At 34.2% G+C, this 23,168-nt stretch overlaps 1 protein-coding gene across 1 annotated transcript; it reads left to right on the top strand.

Moving 5' to 3' along the window:
• The first annotated feature begins 14,411 nt into the window (after positions 1 to 14,411).
• Positions 14,412 to 20,968, top strand: PNSB2 (NDH-dependent cyclic electron flow 1). Its single transcript, XM_086426479.1, has 3 exons — positions 14,412 to 14,909; positions 19,801 to 20,241; positions 20,724 to 20,968. The coding sequence occupies exons 1-3, from the start codon at positions 14,481 to 14,483 to the stop codon at positions 20,916 to 20,918; spliced, it is 1,065 nt and encodes a 354-aa protein (XP_086282605.1). The 5' UTR covers positions 14,412 to 14,480; the 3' UTR covers positions 20,919 to 20,968.
• Positions 20,969 to 23,168: the final 2,200 nt, after the last annotated feature.

Genomic DNA, 23,168 nt, shown 5'->3' with positions numbered 1-23,168 from the left:
CTTCGATAAAAATTTGCTAAACCATAGAAACTTCTTACCTAGTTCGCATTCTTAGGTGTAGGCCAATCCTTTATTGCCTTTACCTTTTCCTCATCAACACTAATTCCCTGCGAACTAACAACAAATCCAAGAAACACAATAGATTCCATACAAAATGTGCATTTCTTAAGATTAACATATAATTGGTGTTCTTTTAACACACTAAACACAGCACATAAATGCTTCACATGGTCATCAACATTTTTGCTATAGACTAAAATATCATCAAAGTAAACTATCATAAATTTTCCCATGAAAGCACGCAAGACATGGTTCATTAATCTCATAAATGTACTAGGTGCGTTAGTTAATCCGAAGGGCATTACTAACTATTCATAGAACCCATATCTAGTTTTAAATGCAGTTTTCCATTCATCTCCCTCTTTCATGCGAATTTGATAGTATCCATTCTTTAAATCAATTTTAAAAAACAAGTGAGAGCCATGCAATTCATCAAACATATCATCTAATCTAGGAATAGGATGCCTATATTTTATCGTTATCTTATTAATAGCTCGACAATATACACACATAAGTCATGTTCCATCTTTCTTTGGTACTAAGAGAACAGGAACCGAACATGGGTTGAGACTTTCCCTTACAAATCCCTTCTGCAATAGTTCATCCACTTGCCTCTATATCTCCTTTGTTTCCTTGGGATTAGCTCTATAAGCAGGTCTATTTGGTATAGCAGAATCAGGTATGAAGTCTATTTGATGCTCAATTCCTCTTAAAGGAGGTAAACCATGTGGAATCTCCTCGGGAAAAAGATCCTCAAATTCCTGCAATAAAGACACAACAACACTAGGCAAAGATTAGTTAAGATCGTCAGTGGAAAAATAAACATCTTTGTACATAAGAACTAAAACTTGTGGCCTTGCTATCATTACACTTTCAACATCATATTTTTCAGCAAGTACACTCAGTACTTTATTCTTCTCTCCATGTTGTTTACTTTGCTCTCCTTTTTGCTCACACCTTTGTTTCTCTCTCATTTTGCACTCACTTGCTATCCTGACTTGGTCCTCATAAGCTTGCAAAGGTTTGAGAGGGGCCAATACAATTTTTCGATTGTTTATTACAAAAGAATAACGGTTTTTATACCCATCATGCAACACTCTCCTATCAAATTGCCATGGTCAACCAAGGAATATATGACCAGCATACATCGGTGCCACATCACAAATAACCTCATCCACATACTTGCCTATTGAGAAAGGAACCCGTACTTGCTTGTTTACCTTCACTTCTCCATAATCATTCAGTCATTGTAGCTTATAGAGTTTAGGATGTTTCTGTCATTTCAAATTCTACTTCTCTACCAACAAGGTACTAGCAACATTGGTACAACTCCCACTATCAATAATCAATGTACAGACTTTATCATTCACGTGGCATCTTGTGTGAAAAATATGCTCACGTTGCTCCTCATCTCCTTCATCCTTAGGCTGTATACTCAAAGCTCTCCTGGTGACAAGTAAATCACCATGTACAGGTTCTTTTATTTCAACATCAGAACAGTCCTCTAATGGAGGCATCTCATTGTCACTTGAACTAGCACTTTCAATGTCTCCGTTTGCCAATACAACCATAACCTTTTTGTTTGGGCATTCAGAAGCAATGTGTTCAAACCCTTGGCAACTAAAACATTTAATCTGACGTGACTTAAAAAGAGACTTTGTTTCAGGTCTATCTTTAGGAATAGAAACCGTAGGCTTTGACTTTGCTTCTTCTTTTGGTTTGAAAAGAATTTTGTTTATCCTTCCAATTTGGTCTCCACGGATTATCAGAAGATGATCCAGATCTGAACCTTCTAAACTTGATTTTCTTTTCCACTTTAATGGCTTTATGCAGTAATTCTTCCATTTTCACATAATGGTGCAACTCAACCACATCAGCAATGTCTTTGTTCAATCCAGCAATGAATCTAGCATGGTTGCTTCTCTATCTTCCTCTATGCTTGCTCTAATCATGGCAATCTCCATTTCTTTATAATAATCCTCTACACTCATATAACCTTGAACCAGCCCTAGCAATTTGATATACAAATCTCAATAGTAATGGCTAGGAATAAATCTTTTACGCATCACTGACTTCATCTCATCCCATGATCGAATAGGTCTCTCATCATTTCTGCGCCTATTGATCACCAATTGATCTCACCATATACTGGCATAGTTTGTAAATTCCATGGCGGCTAGCCTTATTTTTTTATCCTCGGAATAATTATGATAATAAAAAATGTCCTCAACCTTTATTTCCCACTCCAAATATAATTCAGAATCATTCTTTTCGTGAAAAGTCGAAATCGTTATTCATGAAATTATGGAGTATCATTTTCCTAATTTGCATCAACAATATTGAGAACATTTAGGTTTACCATTAATAAAGATTGGAGTGCTACCCTCCCTGTTACATATCATAATATTCTGGGAGATAAATGTGTATGAATTGTTGACACCGGAGTAGGGGTGAAATCTTTCATAAAGATATCGCATTCAACATATAGTGTTGATTTTTTGAGTTTTCACTCCAAATTTGGTAAGCTATCCTTCATTCTATTTTATTTAATTTCTTTCTCCACATTTAATTTGGCTTTGAATTCTCTTCTCGGTATTTATGATTTTAATTTATTTTCTAAACAAACTAATTTAAACCCGATAATGCTTTCCTCCAAATGTTATTTGCAACTAAGGCTACTAAAAAATAGGTAGTTCCACAGTTTTATTGAATGTCCTCTACCATTTTGGTGATTTTTTTCATAGCTCCTCCAAATTACCACTACCATGTTTGAATGATCATAATATTGCCCTATTACCAGGTAGCTAACCTTCTGCACTTTCAAAATTTAGTTATTGAGAAAGTTGTGAACGAACACCTTCAAGAAGGTATAATCAAACCAATGAATAGTTTGTATTCATCCCCAATTCTCTTAGTTCATAAGAAAGACAGATCTTGGTTTGATCCGATTTTGTAATATAATTCGTTCAATCACGCATTGGTTTTTGTGAAAGTTATTTTTCTATGAAAATAAATGAAGGTAATTGATGAAAAAAATGTATATTTTTAAATAGAAGTCGCCGATTAGATCATTTTGAAAAAGAGTCGAAATATCTACACCCACTTAGCATTTGTACTTCCGGAATTAAAAAAAAAATTAGTTATTAGACCCACATCTTTTAGGCACCAACCAAAGGAGTTTTCGTCGGTTACGTGTGAGCTTTGTATTCCTCAAACCTCTTCGTCTCACACAAGTTATTTGATTTTTTTTGGGCTGAAACTAAAAGTGCCCTCGATCCGCGGAGTGTGCAGATCCACTTTTGATTTTTGAGATTTGGGAGTCGCCACCTATTTATTATGGTCTAGGAACCAAATATTGACTCTAAATAGATGAAAACAATTAATCTTCGAATAAAAAGAGACTATGGTCCAGGGATCACGTTACGTGGTTGGAAGGTGTTAGGCACCAACCCCGCCCGGCAAACGCCGGTTTGTACTAATTTTCAATAAAAGATTACAGTACTAAAAGACCTTAAATAAGTAAAATAAATAATAATAAAAATAAAAAAGTATATTTAGATGTTCGCAACGATTTCTTCCCTTAGAGCTGGCGGAAAGACTCCTTGTATGAGATTCCTTATTTTGTTTCCATCATTGGATCCGCTTCTGATCTTCAAGATGAAGTATCTTCTTCCTAGATTTAAGTATTTCCTGATTTATTGATGGATTTTTAGGTATTTTTTAAGAATTTCTGGGTGTTTTTTGAGTAAAAGTTGGGGTTTGGATGATAGGTAGGGAGTTAGGATTTCAAAATTAGGGTTTGTAGAAGGCTAGGGAGACTTTTTGACCTACTTTTTCTAAGTTTTATTTTGACCTGCGTAATTAGGTTGTGGAGGCTCTATATTTATAAAAAAAATTGAAAGAATTAGGGTTTGACTAGATCTCTTTTTAAATAAGGTGAATTAGGGTTTTGACTTAAGTCTTATTTGATTGACTATGTTTATTTAGATTAGGGTTTTAATTAGGGTTTTGACTTAAGTCTTATTTGATTGACTTGGTCTTTTAACTTAGATTTTTTAATCTTGCGTACAATAAAAGAATTTATTTTTTAAGTTTTGTGGAGAACCCCCTAATTATATCTTTAATTATTTGGACCCCTAGATGGAATGGTATTTTAATAAAAATCAGGGGGCTCCACTTAAATAAGTGGGCAACCATCAACAATTTTGCCTAAATGCTTGATTGATTAAAATTTTCTTGGTTCAGATTTTAAAATTAATTTTGTTAAGATTTCACTTTACGTTAATTAATGTTTTATTTATTAATTTCAAAATTTAAAACCTTTAAAATTGAAAAATTATCATTTTACCCTTGAAGAGAACTTTTGCATTTCAAGTCGTTTTTCAATGTTTTGGGATGTTTTAGAATAGATTTTTTATAAGGAATTCAATGGGATTATCAATTTGTGTCACTTATGAAATTTTTTTGCATGAAATGATTGTCAACCTTTTGAAGGGCATTTTCGTAATTTTGTTGAATTTGGTGTAAATTGGTGAAATGATTTATTTGATTTCATTTTATAGTTTTATGTGTTCAAATGGTTCCTAAGCGTAAAGGGGCTCTAAGGATGTTTTGATGTTAGGGGTATTTTGATAATTTGATTATTTTTATTATTTAGTGATTTTTATCGTAAAGCTTTTTTTTGTCTGCAAAATGATGATTTTCATATTTTTTGAGTCATATTTTCCTAGCGTAGCATGGTTTCTACAATTTTGTTAGTTTGAGATACCTCATTTACATATTTAGTAACAAATAAAAATATTGGAATATTCATCCATCGTTGAGAACCGTTACAATCGGGTTGACGAGTTGATTAATCAAGCGAGTGTAAAAATGGGATGTCTATAGATGCCCCTCTTTGACAGAGGATTGAAGCAAACTATATAGCAAATCTATTTTGGTAGATAGTACGATATTCGAATGCTAAAGCTAGTGATAGTTCATTTTACAGCCTGATTTAGCAATTCATCGAGATGTTCAGATCCTTGAGGGTAAAATTCTTCTCGAACAAAAAGGTTGTCAGGTCTTCGAGCGCGAGCTCTCACTAACGGCGTTAGATCCTTGAATTTTAGAAAATTCTCCCTGACTAAAAATGTGCAAGTGTGTGTACTTGAAATTTGAGATAAATCTCAGAGGGTTTGAGCAAAATCTGGGTAAAAACTAAGTAAAATCTGAGCATAATCTGAGTATAAACCTAGCATAAATAAGCATAATCTGAGTAAAAGTTGAATATCTTACTCTACCTACTCGGGGTTAAAGATTAATGAACTAATTTTTTGAGGAGTCTTACTCTACCTACTCAGGGTGAAAGAGTAATAAACTATTTTTCTGAAGAGTCCTATTCTATTTACTCAGGGTGAAAGAGTAATGAACTAATTTTTGCAGAATCCTACTCTACCTACTCGAGGTGAAAGAGTAATGAACTAATTTTTTGAAGAATCCTACTCTACTAACTCAGGGTGAAAGAGTAATAAACTATTTTTTGGGAGTCCTACTCTACCTACTCGGGGTGAAAGAGTAATGAACTAATTTTCTGGAAGTCCTACTCTACCTATTCAGGGTGAACGAGTAATGAACTAATTTTCTAGGAGTCCTATACTACCTACTCATGGTGAAAAAGTATTGAACTAATTTTTTGGGAGTCCTACTCTACCTACTCGGGGTGAAAGAGTAATGAATTAATTTCTTGAGGAGTCCTACTCTACCTACTCTAGGTAAAAGAGTAATGAACTAATTTCTAGGAGTCCTACTCTACCTACTCGGGGTGAAAGAGTAATGAACTAATTTTTTAGGAGTCCTATTCTACCTACTCAGGGTGAGAGTAATTAACTAATTTTATTGGAGTCCTACTCTACCTACTCGAGGTGAAAAAGTAATGAACTACTTTTCTAGGAGTCCTACTCTACCTACTCAGGGTGAAAGAGTAATGAACTAATTTTCTAGGAGTCCTACTCTACGTATTCAGGGTGAAAGAGTATTGAACTAATTTTTTGGGAGTCATACTCTACCTACTCAGGGTGAAAGAGTAATGAGTGAAAGAGTATTGAACTAATTTTTTGGGAGTCATACTCTACCTACTCGGGGTGAAAGAGTAATGAACTAATTTCTTGAGGAGTCCTACTTTACCTACTCGGGGTGAAAGAGTAATGAACTAATTTTCTGGGAGAAACAAACAGGGGATTAACACCGCATTTGACTTTTTCTTTTTTAAAAAACAAAGAGTTGGATTTTATGAAGGTCCAATCAACATTTTAACTTTCTTTTGAACCTCAGGGGTTTTCAACAAATTGCTATCAAAAGGGTAACATTTTAATTCAGGGTTAACCTTATCCTTTGGGGTTAATTAAGCTTCAGAACAAAATGCCCCTAGTTTGACAGAAAACATTGCACTAGGGATAGTTAAACTCAGTTCGAAAAAGACTACCCCTAGTGTAAAGGGAAAAACTACATACTTTAGAAAAAGAAAATGCCCCTTGTTTTGAAGATTTGAAATCTTTGATTACCACAAGCGCAATAAAGATTTAACTTTTAACTTTGAATTGGAACAAAATATTTCTTTCTAAAATTCATTATAGAACCTGTTTTTTCTCCCCGTCGATTCACTTAGGGACATGAAGCTATTCAGATTAATCATAGACGAGATACTTGTATCCACTAAGTTTATATTTGATTTAAACTAGATATTCAGACTTTTAATATTTCGATTTGGACCGCCTTATAACTTTTCAACTCCCTGTAGATTTTTTTTTGTTGCTCTAATTTTTGCCTAGATTTCTTTTTCATGTTTTTAATCTAACGAGCGTGCTCTAACTTTTGCCTAGATCATCTTTTCAAGTTTTCGATCTAACAAGCTTACAATTTTTCTTTAATTGTTGTCAAGACCGTCTTTTAGGATTTCAATCTTACGAGTTTGCCTTAATTTTTGCCTAAGCCGCTCTTTCAGGTTTTCAACTTAGCAGGCTTTTTTTTTTTTGCCTTAATTGTTGTCAAGACCGTCCTTTCGGATTTTCAACCTTATGAGTTTGCCTTAATTTTTGCCTAAGTCGCTCTTTTGGGATTTCAACCTAACAGGCTTTTTTTCTCTTTTTCTGCCCTTTTGAACTTCTGAAGTTACTATCTAATCATGCTTTGCTACCTTCCTTGAATTTTTTTGCACAGTACTTAAGAGGACTTTCATGGGTAAGCTTAGGACTCTGATCATAAAGAGAAAGGAATTTTGATACTCAAAAACCCAAATGCCCCTTATGTGGCATTTCTTTTAAATTATTTTTTTCTTTGAATTTTCTTTACCCATTCTAACAATATTTCTTTTTTTATATATATATTTTTTATGGGGGAATCTATTTTTTTTTATTTTGATGAGGTCGGGCCGGAAGTAACTTCTCAGGTTGCCTACGTACCCTAGAATTTTGGGATCAGATCAAAATGTAATTCGAATTTTCCCTCCCCTAGGTTAGGTGATCAGACTAAGAAAGAAAAAGACATGTTTTTTGAAAAAGACTGCAAAAAACTTAAAAAGGAGATACTGAACTGGGTAACAGGAAATTGATTTGACAAAAGATGACCTCATTAAATGTAGTACCGCTTGATCTGGTCAAGATTGGTTGACTCTGGTAGTTCAATTCTATCATGATCTTGAAATCTAATGATTTTTTCAGGCAGTATTTTCTTAATGAATGCATCTCTCCAATTGGGTTTATACTTTCTCCTATGATTAAGGATGAGTGCTCTATTTTCTTTGAAGTCTGATGGTTAAATCCTTGACTTGTAAGTGACGAACTTTGATTTTCTTGTCAACCGTATGAGTGACTCTTCTCTGATAAATTTACAGTTGGTACAGAACTTATAGGTTGTTTTTCTTCAATCCAGTTTAGTTCTTCGTATCGATGACGGACCTAATATGTTTCTGACAATTGATTTTTCATCAATACCTTAAGATATGGGATTTTCCTTTCAACTGGTAAGACTGTTTGTGTTCCCCCATAGTATGAATGGTAGCTTCTCTGACCAATCTTGGTGCGATTGACACATTTTCTTAATGATTGTTTTAAGACTATTATTAGCTGTTTCAACCGCTCCATTAGTCAAAGGACGGTAGGAAGTTGATTTATCATGCTGGATCTTGAACTTTGAACGTAGAGTGATATCTAGTATGACCCATCATCATAAACTAATTTCAAAGGTACTCTATTTCGACTTATGATATTTGTTTGGATGAATTTTGCAACTCGAACGATAGTGGGGACAACATTGATACATTTTGTAACATCTTCTTTGATCTCATTGATATTTCCATTTTATCGAATGAGTATCTATTCCGTGTCAAATAACATTCAAGCTTGTACCTAACATATCCTCATAGGGTCACGTGAACAAGTCTTTTGAAATTTCTGAGTAAATTCATTATCCCCTTGTGTTCTTTTAGGGATAGGATGGTTTCTATTTAAATTTCTTGGGAATTTTTTATTCTGAGATCAATGACCTAAGGGTTGAGCCCAACCATTATTTTCTCATTCAGGAAACAAATCTATCTTTGAAGTCAAATTCTTAGCTAATCCGTTAAGGCGCTCAAAATATTCAAAAATTTCCTTTATTCAAATGGGGCAACAGACGCCGTTCTAGACTTGGCAAACTAACTCGATTCAACAGGAAAATAGTAGACTCAATCTAAAGAAGACATGACCTTACTGAAAAAAAGGAACTCGAGCTAACTCAAGACAATTACTCACACCGGGCTTAATTAAGACTGAGGATTGAGACATTGCTTACAACCAGCATGATCAAGACACTGTGATCTTCAAGGAATAATTGTGTAATTTTGAAAGATTTTAGGGTTATTTCTGACGATTTACTTGGTGTTGACGTTTATTCTAATCGACCAGACTTACGACCCTAGCAAAATGGTGAACGATTGAACTTAGGTACAATAATAACCTTATCAAAAGCGAATTCCAGTGTTACCCCCTTGATAATATTTTAATAAATCCTGGGATTTTATTGAATTCTGTGCACAAATCCATTAAACAATTCATTCATGCAATGATTATTTTCAAAGGAAAAATAATTTTATTGAATTATTGAAAATCACTGACAAATAATATTTTCATTGAATAACAACTTTCAACAAATTTGATTTAAACTATTTTTTTTGACAAATCATTTTTTATTTTTTTTAGAAAAATACATTTTAGTAATTTTTCAAGGTCCATGTAAAAGATTGAGTCTACTCTTTTCTTTATCCCTAATTGAGAATGATAACATATTTAAAGGATCATTGCTACCATTTTTGGTTAGAATCACATTCTTAACCTTAGGTACCTGCCTCTCAAGAACTACACATATACCTAGGTTTGTTTGGCCGGTCCCAAATTTTTTAATAAGACTTTGATTGTAATGATGATAGTGTCTTGATTAATATTATTTGAGTATGATTGACTTTTGTTTATTAATAGTGATGAGTATTGGAACTTTCGCACAGCAGAAATCTCTTTATCTTCATATGTTTGTGAAATCAACATAATTAAAGTGTACCAGTCGAGCCGTCCACCAAGTGAATAGTGCAGGGAATGTCAAAAAGAAGCAATTTGATGCTTTGGACTCATGTGTCAAGAATGGTGCAAGACCTATGGAGATGTTTTTTAGGTGCCGAGCTTGCAATAAGACTTTTGAGTTGTTAGGGTGGGTTAAAGATGTGTTCCAGCACTGTGCACCTGGCTGGGACCGGGAGGCTTTAATGAGGGAGCTTGATATTGTTAGTAGAATCTTCCGTGGAAGTGAGGACCCTAGAGGAAGGAAACTGTTTTGGAAATGCCAGGATCTTATAGATAAGATGAAGAATGGAGATGTAGAGTCAATAGCTTGCAAAGTGATGCTTTTATTCTTCCAAGGTCCGTATTTTCTTATGCCCAACATTTAATCATTTTCCCATTCTTGAGCCTATAATAAGCCAATTTTGGTGACAAGTCAATTTCGAAAACATAATCCAGAAACTAAATTTGTTCAACTAAAATTATTATTTGGGTCATTGCCTTCAACTTTTATTCAGTGACATGCTGATATTAGTTTGCATAAGACCCTTAAATCTGTTGCTTTTAATTTTTTTTTATTTTTGTGTAATTTCTTATAAGGCTCTCGTTATGGATAAGTACCCGTTCATAGTTTATCTTAGGCTTTAGGGAATAAAATTTTGTTTCCTAACTTGCAATGTATGCCAAAGTTTGGAACTATCTCTATGTAATTAATATGGCTATTTTATTTTTATTGTTTGCTTAAAAAATTTGATAACATCAGCCTTAGCCTTCTGTATGCAGAAATGTAGATGTCTAGCTACTGTACCATGGGATGTGCAATCGAAGATTTGAAACAACTTTCCACAATAAAGGAACTCTTATGCAATGTCCTCAAAGGCAACAATGATTGGAGGACACCAAAAATGATGGTTTCACCTCCGGGAGGCACCCATCAGAGAGAAGGTTGCATCAGATGATGTTTGCGGACAAAGATTATGAAAGGGTCGAAGAGATGGGCTTGGGAGAGTGGAGGATATGAGCTCAAGACCACATGTTGGAAATACTGAAAAACTTCAGTTATTATTTGGGAATTAACCCTTTTCAAAATGTACTCTTAGCTTCATAAAAAAGTTACAGTATTACACCAACAGCTGATGAGGTTTCCAAAGTTGTTATCTTAAAGAGAATTACAGACTCCAAATAAAGATTCATTGTTGAATTCTTATCTTGCTTAGAGTTTGATTCACTTTGATCTAATAAGTTCATAGCTTTAAGAGTTGGTGACACAAAGTTCACAACTTCAAGAACAGATGACTCTGTTGTGTCGTCTTAGCTCTGTTATTCTTACCTTTCAATCAGCTTAGTTCCAAAAAAAAAAATGAAGAATAAAACTGATAAATTTAGACCAATGATGGTTGCCGTAACAAATCTTTGAGATGATTATAGATCTACCCAAGCAAAGCAATGGCGCCAATCTTTTAGATAGTTTACTTTAAATAAAGGGTAATAACGGGTCTGGCATTAGCCATCAGCATCCCCACTTGGTAATTCTATTGACATTCCAGCTGCAATAATAACTTTCTTATTAAAATTTCAAAAGTAAAAAAAAAAAAACAATAATAACAAATAAAAACTGTGGACTATTTTAATTAGAGTTGCTATTAGCACCCCAATTTCTTAAATTTTTTTTATCACACCCCAATTAAAGATTATTACACTCTTCAAGCATTACAAAGGTTTGGATCAAATTATTATCTCAACATTACAAAGCATTATAACAAACACTCGTACAATCAATTCCAATTGTTGTTTACAATTATGATTAGGGTCTGGCATTAGCCATTAGCATCCCCACTTGGAACCATCGAAGTTTCAACGATTCATGTTTTGTTGGTACCCAAGTTGCTACCAAGTCCTCGTATAAACTCATCTGCACAAATCATTCAAAAGTTATAAGCTCCCCACATTGCAAAAACTTCAAAAGAGAAGGGTTGATGCATACAGGAATTGATTGCATAAAATCAGGATGGGTTTTAGCCTGATTGAATCTAACTAACACATAACAACTGCATTATACAACTGCTTGCATAAAAAGGAATAAATTTGGTATGCAGTCCCTTTATCCCAATAAAATACCACCAACATAAACAAGTCACAAACACATAACAACTGTTTGCAGTCCCTTTATCTTCAAAACCCTATATTGTTCTTGAGATAAACAGAAAAAAAAACAGGAAAAAAAGCTAGAAGAACCCTCTTTTCCCAAATCGTAACAACTACAAAAATTACAAGGGTAACAACTACAACCCAAAAAAAAAAAACCTAATTTCTTTAACAAAAACTACAATTGATTTTCCTAAAACAAAAACCTAAGTTCAAAAACTACAATAACAAAAAAAAATACAAAAAAAAAAACCCAATCGATTTTCCTAAAAAAAAAAAAAAATAGTGAAAATAAATACCCATTCGTTGAGAATAGCGAGAGATTGACGGAAACGGCGACGTCGACGGCGAGAGAGGGTTGAGAGACAAACTGTAACTTGAGAGAGAGATCGACGACGTCGGGTCGTTCGATCTAGAACTTGAGAGTGAGAGAGAGTGAGAGAGAGAGAGAGGGCACGGAGCTTGGATTTCGTTACAGACGTTTCGTTCTGTTTGAAACGAAGAAGATGGTTCGTTCTCTCTATTTGATAAAAGAGAGGGAGTTAAAAAATGATCTAATTATCAAGGGATCCGTTAATAATAACGTTTCGTTTTATTATAAAATGGTAACATTAGATCTTTACCATCGGATGCGTTAGAATTTGACATCCTAAAAACCTTGGCACCAAACTTGGAAGAGGTATATATATATATGCATGGGTAGCGTTCAATGGCCAACTTTTTGGCAAAACATTTTTCAAAACATGAGTTAGAGGTTTTGGAATGGGCTGATTTTTGGTGAGGATGATGTCTACGGTGAGGAGATCATCCTCACCAAAAATCAGCTCATTCCAAAACTTCTAACCCATGTTTACAAGCTGAAAAATCATGGACCATCCATTTTTTGTAAACTGTTTTTGATGGGGTTAGAAGTTTTGGAATGGGCTGATTTTTGGTGATGATGATCTCCTCACCGTAGAGATCATCCTCACCAAAAATCAGCCCATTCGAAAACCTATAACTCATGTTTTGAAAAATGTTTTGCCAAAAAGTTGGCCATTGAACGCCCCCCTATATACATATATGCAGAAAACTCTTTGTGTCAACCTAATACACCTGATACGTTTAGGCCAATTTCGCCCAAAGTTATCTGACATCAGCCTAAAGATGTCAGGTGATGCCAGTCAACAAAAATTTTCCTTATATTTGCTTTTCGTGTCGACCTAACTCACCTAACATATTTGGGCCAATCTCACCCAAGGTCATCTGACATTGACCCAAAGATGTCAGGTGAACTCGGTCGACGCAAATTTTCTTATATTTGCTCTCCGTGTCAACCAAGTTTACCTGACATCTTTAGGCCAATGTCTAGTGAGTTTGGTCGATACAGAGAACAAATATAAGGAATATTTGTGTCAACTAAGTTCACCTGACATCTTTATTAGGTCAATGTCAGATAACCATGGGAGACATTGGCATAAATATGTCAAGTGAGTTACGTCGACATAGAAAGTCTTTTGCAATTTTTTTTACTACATTCCCACTCAGAAAAATAAATCAAACCTAGCCAAACATGCAAGTATCACCATTGAACCACAAAACATGTACAAGATTTCACAAAAAGAAATTTCATACTTACATAATTGTAAAAATACTAACATAATTTTCTTCATTTTGAAATGTGCATGGAACCTCAGAAGCAAAATCCAAGTTGTCTCAAGTACTAAGTGATTCCTATTTGAACAAGAACAAACAAAATAATTAACTCAAGGGAAAAGAAAACAAAATGTCCACAATTTCTAATGAATGGTGCCCAACATAGGGCGACAATTTTCAAAAAATGTCGCCAAACATTGGACGACAATTTTCAAACTATATCAACCAACATTGGGTGACAATTGCTAAACATTGTCGCCCAAACTTAGGTGACATGGTTTGGACATTGTCGCTCATGATTGGTTGATTATATTACAAAAATATCTCAATTACAGAGTTGACGTCAAGTTTTATGATAAACATGAAAAAAGGAAAATAAACGAATTGAAAACTTTTTAGTTTGATATAACATTTCTACTATAGATTACATTCTCGTTGTGGTCATTTGATTGAGTTACAACTCCATTTGTTGCATCTTTCATTTGGTTGAAATAAATCAAGTAGAAATACTAAAAAATACAAACCTTCATTGCCGAAATTGATTGAACTCAGTATTTGTTGAAGATTTTTCAGCTCTAGATGGAGAAACTCAAGAGTTCTCTTGATCTTTGTCGAAGAGTCACTAATTACAAACGTTGTGTGTTTTCATTTTTGAAATGGTAGTTATTATGGTGGGTCCAACTGCTAAATAATTGGGACCCATCCGTCATATATATATATATATATATATATATATATATATATATATATATATATATATTATTGGTTGCTAGTATCGCGACTCTTTAAAAAAAAAAAAAAAAAGTTCAAGGAATTTTGATGAGAAATTGAATGAAAGAGTACTTTTGTCATTTTATTTAGTCATTCATAGAAGAATCTGGTCAAGGGATGGTATATCAGTTTGAAAATGCAGGGCATCTAAAACATTCACCAAAATTCAAGTGGGTTATGTCTGAATTATCCAAAATAAAAAAACCAAAAAAAAAAACGGTTGTTTTTAACTTTAAAAGGACAGGATGAGGCAATGAGTTAAGAAGTGTGTGGAAGCAGAGTTCTTCTTCCAAATTCCAATCCATGGCTTCTCTCCTCTCCTTCTCTCTCCCCAATCCCAAACCCAATCTCAAAGCCATTTCATGTTCATCTGCTCCAACAACCCTGTCGACTTCAGATACACTTGAACAGAAGTTCGGTCGTAAAGGAATCAAATTTACAGAATCTTCTGATGTTCCCACAGTTAATCTAACAGTTAGAAATGGAAGCTCCCTCTGTCTTCGAATACCAGATGGCCTTGTCACTTCCTACAAACCTAAGGTCTATTGGAAGGAAGACGGGTTCCATGAGCTTCTCTATACTATTCCTGTTGATGGCTCAGATTCTTCTATCAAAGGTGGCCTTGGATTAGTCCTCAATGATGTTTCGGAATTGGTTTCAAAAGGACCACCTTTGTCGAAATCAGAATGGGTTGTTAAGGATGTCGATTCCGACTCCATTGATGCTCTTCAGGTATTAGTTATAATAAAAAAAAAAAAATTTCTCTCAAAGATTTCATTACATACTACTATATATTCTCGTTCTCTAAGATTGTTCATTCTTTAATTTTTATTTATTTATCTCTTTTTTTTGAGCTTATGAGTTTGGTTTTATTTTTAATGTGAATTCTCAGTTCTTCACTTGTTCTCTAGGAATTGATTTCTCAGCACTATCACAAAATTCTTCAATGTTTTTTTCCTAATCATAGGAAAAAATGGGCAAATAAGGGGTTGTTGCTCCATGGAAATAATTGGAGATTCTCCAAATTAAAAGGCAAATCATTGAATAAAAATATGTTTTATATAGCTTAATCGATTGAATCGGCCCCAACCTCTGCTTCATACATAAAAATATCAAAACAGACAATTGTGCATGCATTTTAGGTATTACATGAAGATCCATCCATTGAGGAGTTCCACTCTTTTGTTGATTTTAAGGGGTTGAGCTCATCCCTTTGCTAATTTTAAAGTGACAAGCTCAACACTAGATAGATCTTTAACTAAATAATACTAGATGCATTTATAATACTAGTGAAACAGACACTCAAATCAAAAGTTACATCTAAATCTTCAAAATTATTAGTGTTGTTCTCCATTCGTTATTCCTTGTTACAAATTGTTGGGAAAATGTCTAAATCTTCAAAATTATAAGTAAGTCATTCTTCGTTCGCCATTCATTGTCACAAATCATCGGAATGGATCACAATTACCGTTAAAAAACTCAACTTAGAAGAGCTCAAAAAGGGCATTATGGGTTGTTCAAAACTTTAGTTAAGATGAATTGGCATTTAGTTAGAAAAAAGTTTACTAAATAGATCGTTAACATATAGGCCATCTATTTGTTTATTTTATTTGTGGGGTAGGGGGCATTACAAAGAAAACCTCACATTAGGGTCCTTTAAATAACTTTTTGTTTTGTTTTCCATTTTTTCTTATCTTGGAAGAAATGGTGGAGCGATAATGTAGTGATGAATGTCTTGAATTCAATTGATGAATTAATTACTTAGGAACCAAAAGTTAAAATTGAACCGACCTAGGGCAATTTTTGGTGTTGGATTTATTTATATAGTAGAGTTTGCCTGTGCCTACTAGCACACACATCCTCTTTGGGGTTAAGGGGTAGAAGAGGAAAGTTGATAAAGTTTTTTTTTTTTTTTGATCGGTAAAGATAATTTATTAAAATGAAAAGAGGGGGTCGAGGTGACCAACCCAGGTACAAAGAGGACGAACAAGACAAAAGCGACAAAGCAAAGGAAAATACGAGAACAAACAGAGTTCGACCACCGAGTTAGTCTCGCTGTAACGAACACACCCTGTCCCAACGCACTACGAAGTCTTCAAAGAAGACCCCCTCGAAATCCTCATAAAATTTACTCCAAAAAAATAAGATCTCCAAAATCGAATGAACTAATCCTTCCAACGTAGAGACTTTTCCATCAAAGATACAACGGTTGCGATCTTTCTAAATACCGCAAAAGTTGATAAAGTTGGAATGACATTATTGGAGAAGAGGGGAGAAGAGTAAAGACAATACAAATTGGAGGGATATTATTGAAAAAGAGGGATAAGAGGAAAGAAAAAAAGTTGGAAAGGGCTTATTGGAAGATTGGGGGGGGTGAGAGCAAAGACAATAAAGTTGGAGGGGTACTATGGAAGAAGGGGGAGAAGAGGAAAGAAAATAAATTTTGAGGGGCATTATTGAAAAAGAGTATGAAGAGGTAATGTAATATATAAAGTTGAATGGGTATTCTTAGAAGAAGTTGGTAGAAGAAGAAAGGAAAATTTAGAGGGGTATTTTTGGAAATGGGAGAAGAAAGAATGAAACAATTGTCTTTGGGATGTGTATGAATCTGAACTCCTCTTTGTATGGGGAAGGTGGGGTGGACAAATGCTCCATTTTATAAATATACTAGAGTTTGTTTGTGCTTACAACATAGGCATCTTTTTTGGGGTTATAGGGGTAAAATAGGAAAGATAATAAAATTGGAGATTTATTATTTGAAAGGAGGGAGAAGAGAGTAGACAATGAAGTTAGAGAGGGTATTATAGGAAAAAGGGGAGAAGAGGAAAGATAATAAAGTTGGTGGAGTATTATTAGAATAAAGGAGAAGAGAAATGATAATATATAGGAAAGAGGCGAGAAAATGAAATATAATAAAGTTGGGGGTATTCTTGGAAAGGAGAAAAAGATAAAAATAAAATAAAGTTGAAAGTTTTATTTGAGATATGTTCCCCATGTATATAGGCGTTCGGCTCACAACTTTATTCTCACAAAAGTCTCACAACATGTTTTGTCCTATGTGGATTAAAAGTTTCAGATTAGGCTGATTTTTTGTGAGGAGATCATCCTCACCAAAAATCAGTTGAATATAAAACTTTTAAGTCCATTAAAAGTGGTTTACAAATTTTTGGTAAACAATCAACGGTTCAAAATTCCAAAACCACTTTTGATGGACTTAGAAGTTTTAGATTCAGATGATTTTTGGTGAGGAAGATCTCCTCATCATAGAGACCATCCTTACAAAAAATCAGCCCAATCCGAAATTTTTAAGCAACATAGGACAAATGTGTTGTGAGACTTTTGCGAATACAAGATTGTATATATATATATATATATAGTCCCGTTCGACAACCAATATGGTGCCGATGCCTTTGTCTTATATGGTTTAAAAGTTTTGGAAGGGGCTGATTTTTTTTTTTTTTTTTTTTTTGAGGATGATCTCTATGGTGAGAAGATCCATCCTCACAAAAAATCAGCCCAATCTGAAACTTCTAACCCCATCAAAAGTGGCTTAGAATTGTGGACCGTCGATTTTTTATCATTAATTTGTAAACAACTTTTGATGGCGTTAGAAGTTTCATATTGGGATCATTTTTTGTGAGGATGATCACCTGTCCATAGAGATCATCCTCACAAAAAATCAGTCAAATCCGAAACTATTAAGCCATATATGACAAATTTTGGCTACTAAAGTTGGTTGTTGAATGTTACCATATATATATGGGGAATGTTAACAACCAAGACCTCATGGGGATGTTAGCAATCTCCACCATATTTTTTTTCAATAATACGCCTTCCCATTTTTTCAATGAAAAAGACAAGGGTATGTTAGTCTTTTACAAAATAAATACATCTATTATACTCTTAATAAATGTATTTATTATTTTGGCATTGATTACCAAAGTATTTACTACAAAAATATATTTAATTCAAAAGATTAAAATGCCCTTAACATTTATTATGCAAACAAGCATCTATTATCTAAAAGACCAACATATCCTTATCTTTTTAACTAAAAGACAAAATAGAAAGGGATATTATTGGAAAGTGAATTTGGTGAACAATACTAATGTCCCCATGACGTCTTGGACGTTAACATATATATATTCTAGGTAAGCAAGGGGTCAGTGGTTAATGATGGTATGGTGAGTTCAAATTAAATTTGAACCTAGGTCATGGAATCAACTCTCCTCGAGCCTTTACCACTTATACACATATTTGCCAAGCAAGCAAGGGGTTAATAGTTAATGATGGTGGTGAGTTCAACGGGATTTCAACCTAGGGCATATATATATATATTCCAGGCAAGCAAGGGGTCAGTGATTAATGATGGTGTAGGTGAGTTCAATGGGATTTGAACCTAGGTCATCAGATAAATTCTCCTCAGGCCCTTATATATATATATATATATATATATATATATATATATATATTGTTTATCCTATCGGCAAGTGCATCCTCTTTGGTGCTAAAGGGGTAGAAGAGAAAAGAAAATAAAGTTGAAAGGGTATTACTCAAAAATGGGTTGTAGAGGAAAGATAATGAAGTTGAAGGGGGTATTCTTTGGAAGGGAAGTATAATAGGAAATACGATATAGTTGAAGGGCATTTTGGGAAAGGAAGAGAAGATGAATACAATAAAGTTAAATTTTTTTCTCGAGATCCGTAGCAAGATTAAATCCCAACCCTTATTTATGTGAGGATAAAGGGAGTGGGGTCCACTGTTGTGTTTTATTACTTATAGAATAAAACACAACAGTTGTCTTCCCAATGATACCCCATAAAGAAGGGTTCAGACTAAATTTCACACTTATCTCAAGGATAACTTTCAACTTTATTGCCTTTCCTCTTTTACCCCTCTTTCCATGAATACCGTTTCAACTTTATTTATTACCTTTCCACTTCTCCCCCTTTCCAATAATATCCTTTTCACTTTGTTATCTTTCCTCTTTTACTCATTTTCCAATAATATCCCTCCAGCCTTATTACCTTTCCTCTTTTACTCCCTTATCCCAAGGAAGATGCCGGTGCTGGTAGGCATGCGCAAACTCTACTATATATGAGAAATATAATCCAGTTTAACTTTACAAAGTGTCAAATCAGACTTGAAAACTAGGGTCTCAGAATTTGTTAGAGGTATTGGGAGAAATCTAGACTGTAATTTCTTTGTTAATATAATGAATTGCTCCCATCTCTACAGTCTACACGGGCATGACAAATTATTATAATCTTGTTGTGTTCTTTATGTGTTTTATATTATCTTGTGTTGCTTTCATGATTTAAACTAAGGTGTTACACTTATGGTAAGGCTGGGTGTGCTCCCTAGGTCGTGCCTTCGAGTCCCCTGCCCTCCACTTTATGTGGCAGATTAAATGAGTTTGGGTTCATCCCCGTAAAACTCGTGTGGGGTTGGTCATGCGGGGCCCCCAAGATTATAGTCTGTCACGCTTACTTGAGAGTGATGATGAGATACTCCCTCATTTACAAAAAAAGTAAAAAAAATATAGTCAAATCTGGTAAATGGTGAAAAAAAGAAGAAGAGAGAGATAGAAGCTATTGACTTCGTTCCATTTTGCATGCCACAGGTTGAATTGAGCTGCACTTATGGAAACCTTGAAGTAACCTACGTTGTTTCACTCTATCCCCTTAGTATGGCAACAGCAGTCATAGTGAAGAACAATGGACCCAAGGCCGTGAATCTAACGAGTGCGATTCTAAGCCATATAAAACTTAAAAGCCAAGGTGGATCAGCAATTCAAGGACTCAAGGGTTGCTCCTACTGCACTCACCCACCTTTATTGTCAAGCTTCGGAATATTATCTCCAACCAAAGCCATGAAACCTGAATCTCCAGGATGGTTCTCTTTCGGTTCTGAGCCTGAGAATAAACAAGGTTCATGGACTGTGGAAGATAATCCCTGTACCATATTGAAGAATAAACTAAGCAGAGTGTATGCAGCTCCTCCAAAGGAAAGATTAAAGAGAATTTATAACACCCCACCTTCAAAGTATGAAGCCATTGATCAGGTAATGTTCTTGTTCCACTTCTTCCCCACAATTCACTTTTTAGTGTTTATGGTAAAACGAATTTTTGGTCAAAGTTGACTTCTAATCAAACCTATGACTGAGTAATATAAAAATATCTGAAAAATCTATACTAGGATTTTATTTTACTATATTTAAGTTTTAGGTTGATATTTAGTTCATTTTCATAGAAAGGTGGAAAATTTTGAATGTAAGTTGTTTCATGATACATACCATGGTGCAGTGATTTCAGTTATAGCTTCAATGAATTTACATTTTATTTTTATTTATGTGTATGGGTAGTTAATTAATGAAATTTTGCTAAGAGGAACCCAAATTGTTTTCTAAACTTGAATACTTGTGGATGCATTTTTAAATGGTTATAAGATTCAAGTTCATTTCTGTTATCGTATGATGAATATAATTTTACATTAGCCATGTTAACACCCTTCTTCTTTCAATGTGTAATTTATTTATTTATTCAGGGAAATGGGCTTATGTTTAGGGTGATACGGATGGGTTACGAAGATATTTATATATCGAGCCCTGGGTCTTCCTCAAAAGAGTATGGGAAGGACTATTTCATCTGTACTGGGCCTGCATCCATGCTAGTGCCAGTGGTCGTGAACCCTGGTGAAGAGTGGCGTGGAGCACAGGTCATTGAGCATGATAATTTGTAATTAGATATTGGGAGAACTAAAATATAATTTTCTTTTCTTTTTCTTTTCAATTTTTCGTAGAGAAATTAATGAATTGGATTTTTCTTATTCCAATTAAAAATGTAAGCTCATAGTTCTATTTTTGATGCAATGCCATTGTAATCAGATGCTCCTACATTGAATATGTACAAAATGGATTTTGCAGGAAATAAAAAAAAAGAAAAAAAAAGAGTTTAGTTGGGGTTTGGGGTATCTAATTTGGGAATAAGCTGATATTAACAGAAAAAAATCAAATTCAAATTAAAAAAATAAAATAAACAGATAAACATAATCAAAGAGAGGGACCATCAATTTGTCTTTTTAACTGATGAAAATGAACCGGAGCTGATCCTCTTGTGAAGATATCGGCAAATTGATCGACGGAATGAATATACCACACTTGAAGTTCATTGCGAACATCTTTCTCGTGCACATAATGATAATCAACTTCCAAATGTTTCGTGTGAGCATAAAACACCAGGTTGGATGCTAAGGCAACATAGCTAACGTTATCAAACCAATTAGCAGAGCTGAAGTTAGATAAATATGCACATCACAAAGCAATTGTCGTGGCCATGAAATTTTAGCAGCAGTTAGAGCAAGTTGGTTCTATTCAAATTCAGTACTAGATTGAGAAAATGTTGACTGTTTCTTGGGTTAAAATAGACTCAATGGAAACTGAATTAAAATAGGATTCAAAACAATTACAGTGATGTACACAAAAAAACAGGAAAAAAATGAGATTGAGACTTGGGTCTGATTTTATGTCCTTAAGACAATATTCACCCCTCATTGGTGCTCACGATATTTGGCGACTGCCTCCCAAGATATAACGATTTCTTTTTTGTGATAGCAACACTTCAAACCACAAGAACAGTGGAACAACTGACTTGCACTCTCTCTATTTATGAAAATAGTATGCAAAATGATCAAGAAAAATTCTGTAAAAAGAATGCAATGAGAGATGGACTATAAATAGAAGAAACATGACAGTTAAAACACCAATTCATAGAGGCAGATGACTGTTGGAAAGGGTATTACACTTATTAACATTTAATATACATCTTTGAAGAGGTACATAACTCATGGAAAATGTATTGCAACTGTTAACAATTTTCTGTCCATGTAGCTGTTATGAATAGGTTTGTAACTACTTATGTGGCTGTTAAGTATGAACCCAAATTCTATAATTTGAGACAAACCCAAACTCTAATTTATCATTCATTATTCCGACAATCCTCCACCTGAATGAAAATTAACAGGAAAAAAATGCAAATGAAAATGCAAACACTTGAGAGAGTACGATTGGAAAATAACTGCATCGAGATAGGTAGCTTACGGCTTGGAACCTTCCTTAGTGAAAGATTATTAGATTTACTGGCTAATCAGTGAACATGATGTCTTGAAATGTTCAACCTTTGATGTATACCTAAACAATAGAATTCACACAATTCATTTCCAGACATAGTTGATTCTCACGGCTGTGTTTATTTTGGCTTTGAACAATTCTTGGTTTCATGAGTGTTCAACATAATTTTAGACTTTAAAATTCTCATAAAAGTGGCCCCTTTCATACTCATATATGTTATTTCCTATTAATAGTATCCTTCCATACCCTACTTGGATTTCCAAGTTATAGTATAGCTTATCCTAATACACGTTGTAGGTGGCACTATTTCATCATAGGAATAATTGGGAGTAGTTTTCTCCCCAGTGCTACTATTAAATCATATATAGTTTTGTTGTCCATTTTGAACCTAGATCTTGGGATCTCCAGTTAACTAGTTTCGGTTGCCACTAAGAAGACTCTTTAGGTATAGGTTTTAATCCCATTCCCCTTGATGAGTAGTTAACTTTATCTCTCGACAAACCTTTAGTAAATAGATCCATAAGGTTGTCCTTCTATTTAATATAATCTATGGAAATTATTCCATTTGAGAGTAACTCCTTCATGGTATCATATCTTCAATGAATACGTCGAGATTTACCATTATATATATTATTCTCTGCCCTTTTGATAATTGATTGACTATTGCAATGTACACATATTGTTGGCACAAGTTTTGACCAACATGGAATATTTTTGAAGAAATTGCGAAGCTATTTAGCTTCTTCTCCAACTTATCTAAAGCTATAAATTTATATTCCATAGTGGATCTGGCAATACAAGTTTGCGTTGAAGATTTCCATGATACGATTGCACTTCTAATTGTATATACATATCCATTAGTC

Source organism: Akebia trifoliata, chromosome 15 (genome assembly GCF_017979445.1).
Source record: "Akebia trifoliata isolate Shusen 1 chromosome 15, ASM1797944v1, whole genome shotgun sequence".
Classification (NCBI taxonomy): Eukaryota; Viridiplantae; Streptophyta; class Magnoliopsida; order Ranunculales; family Lardizabalaceae; genus Akebia; species Akebia trifoliata.
The sequence above is the reverse complement of the archived record's forward strand: the minus strand, read 5'-3'. Positions and strand labels throughout refer to the sequence as shown.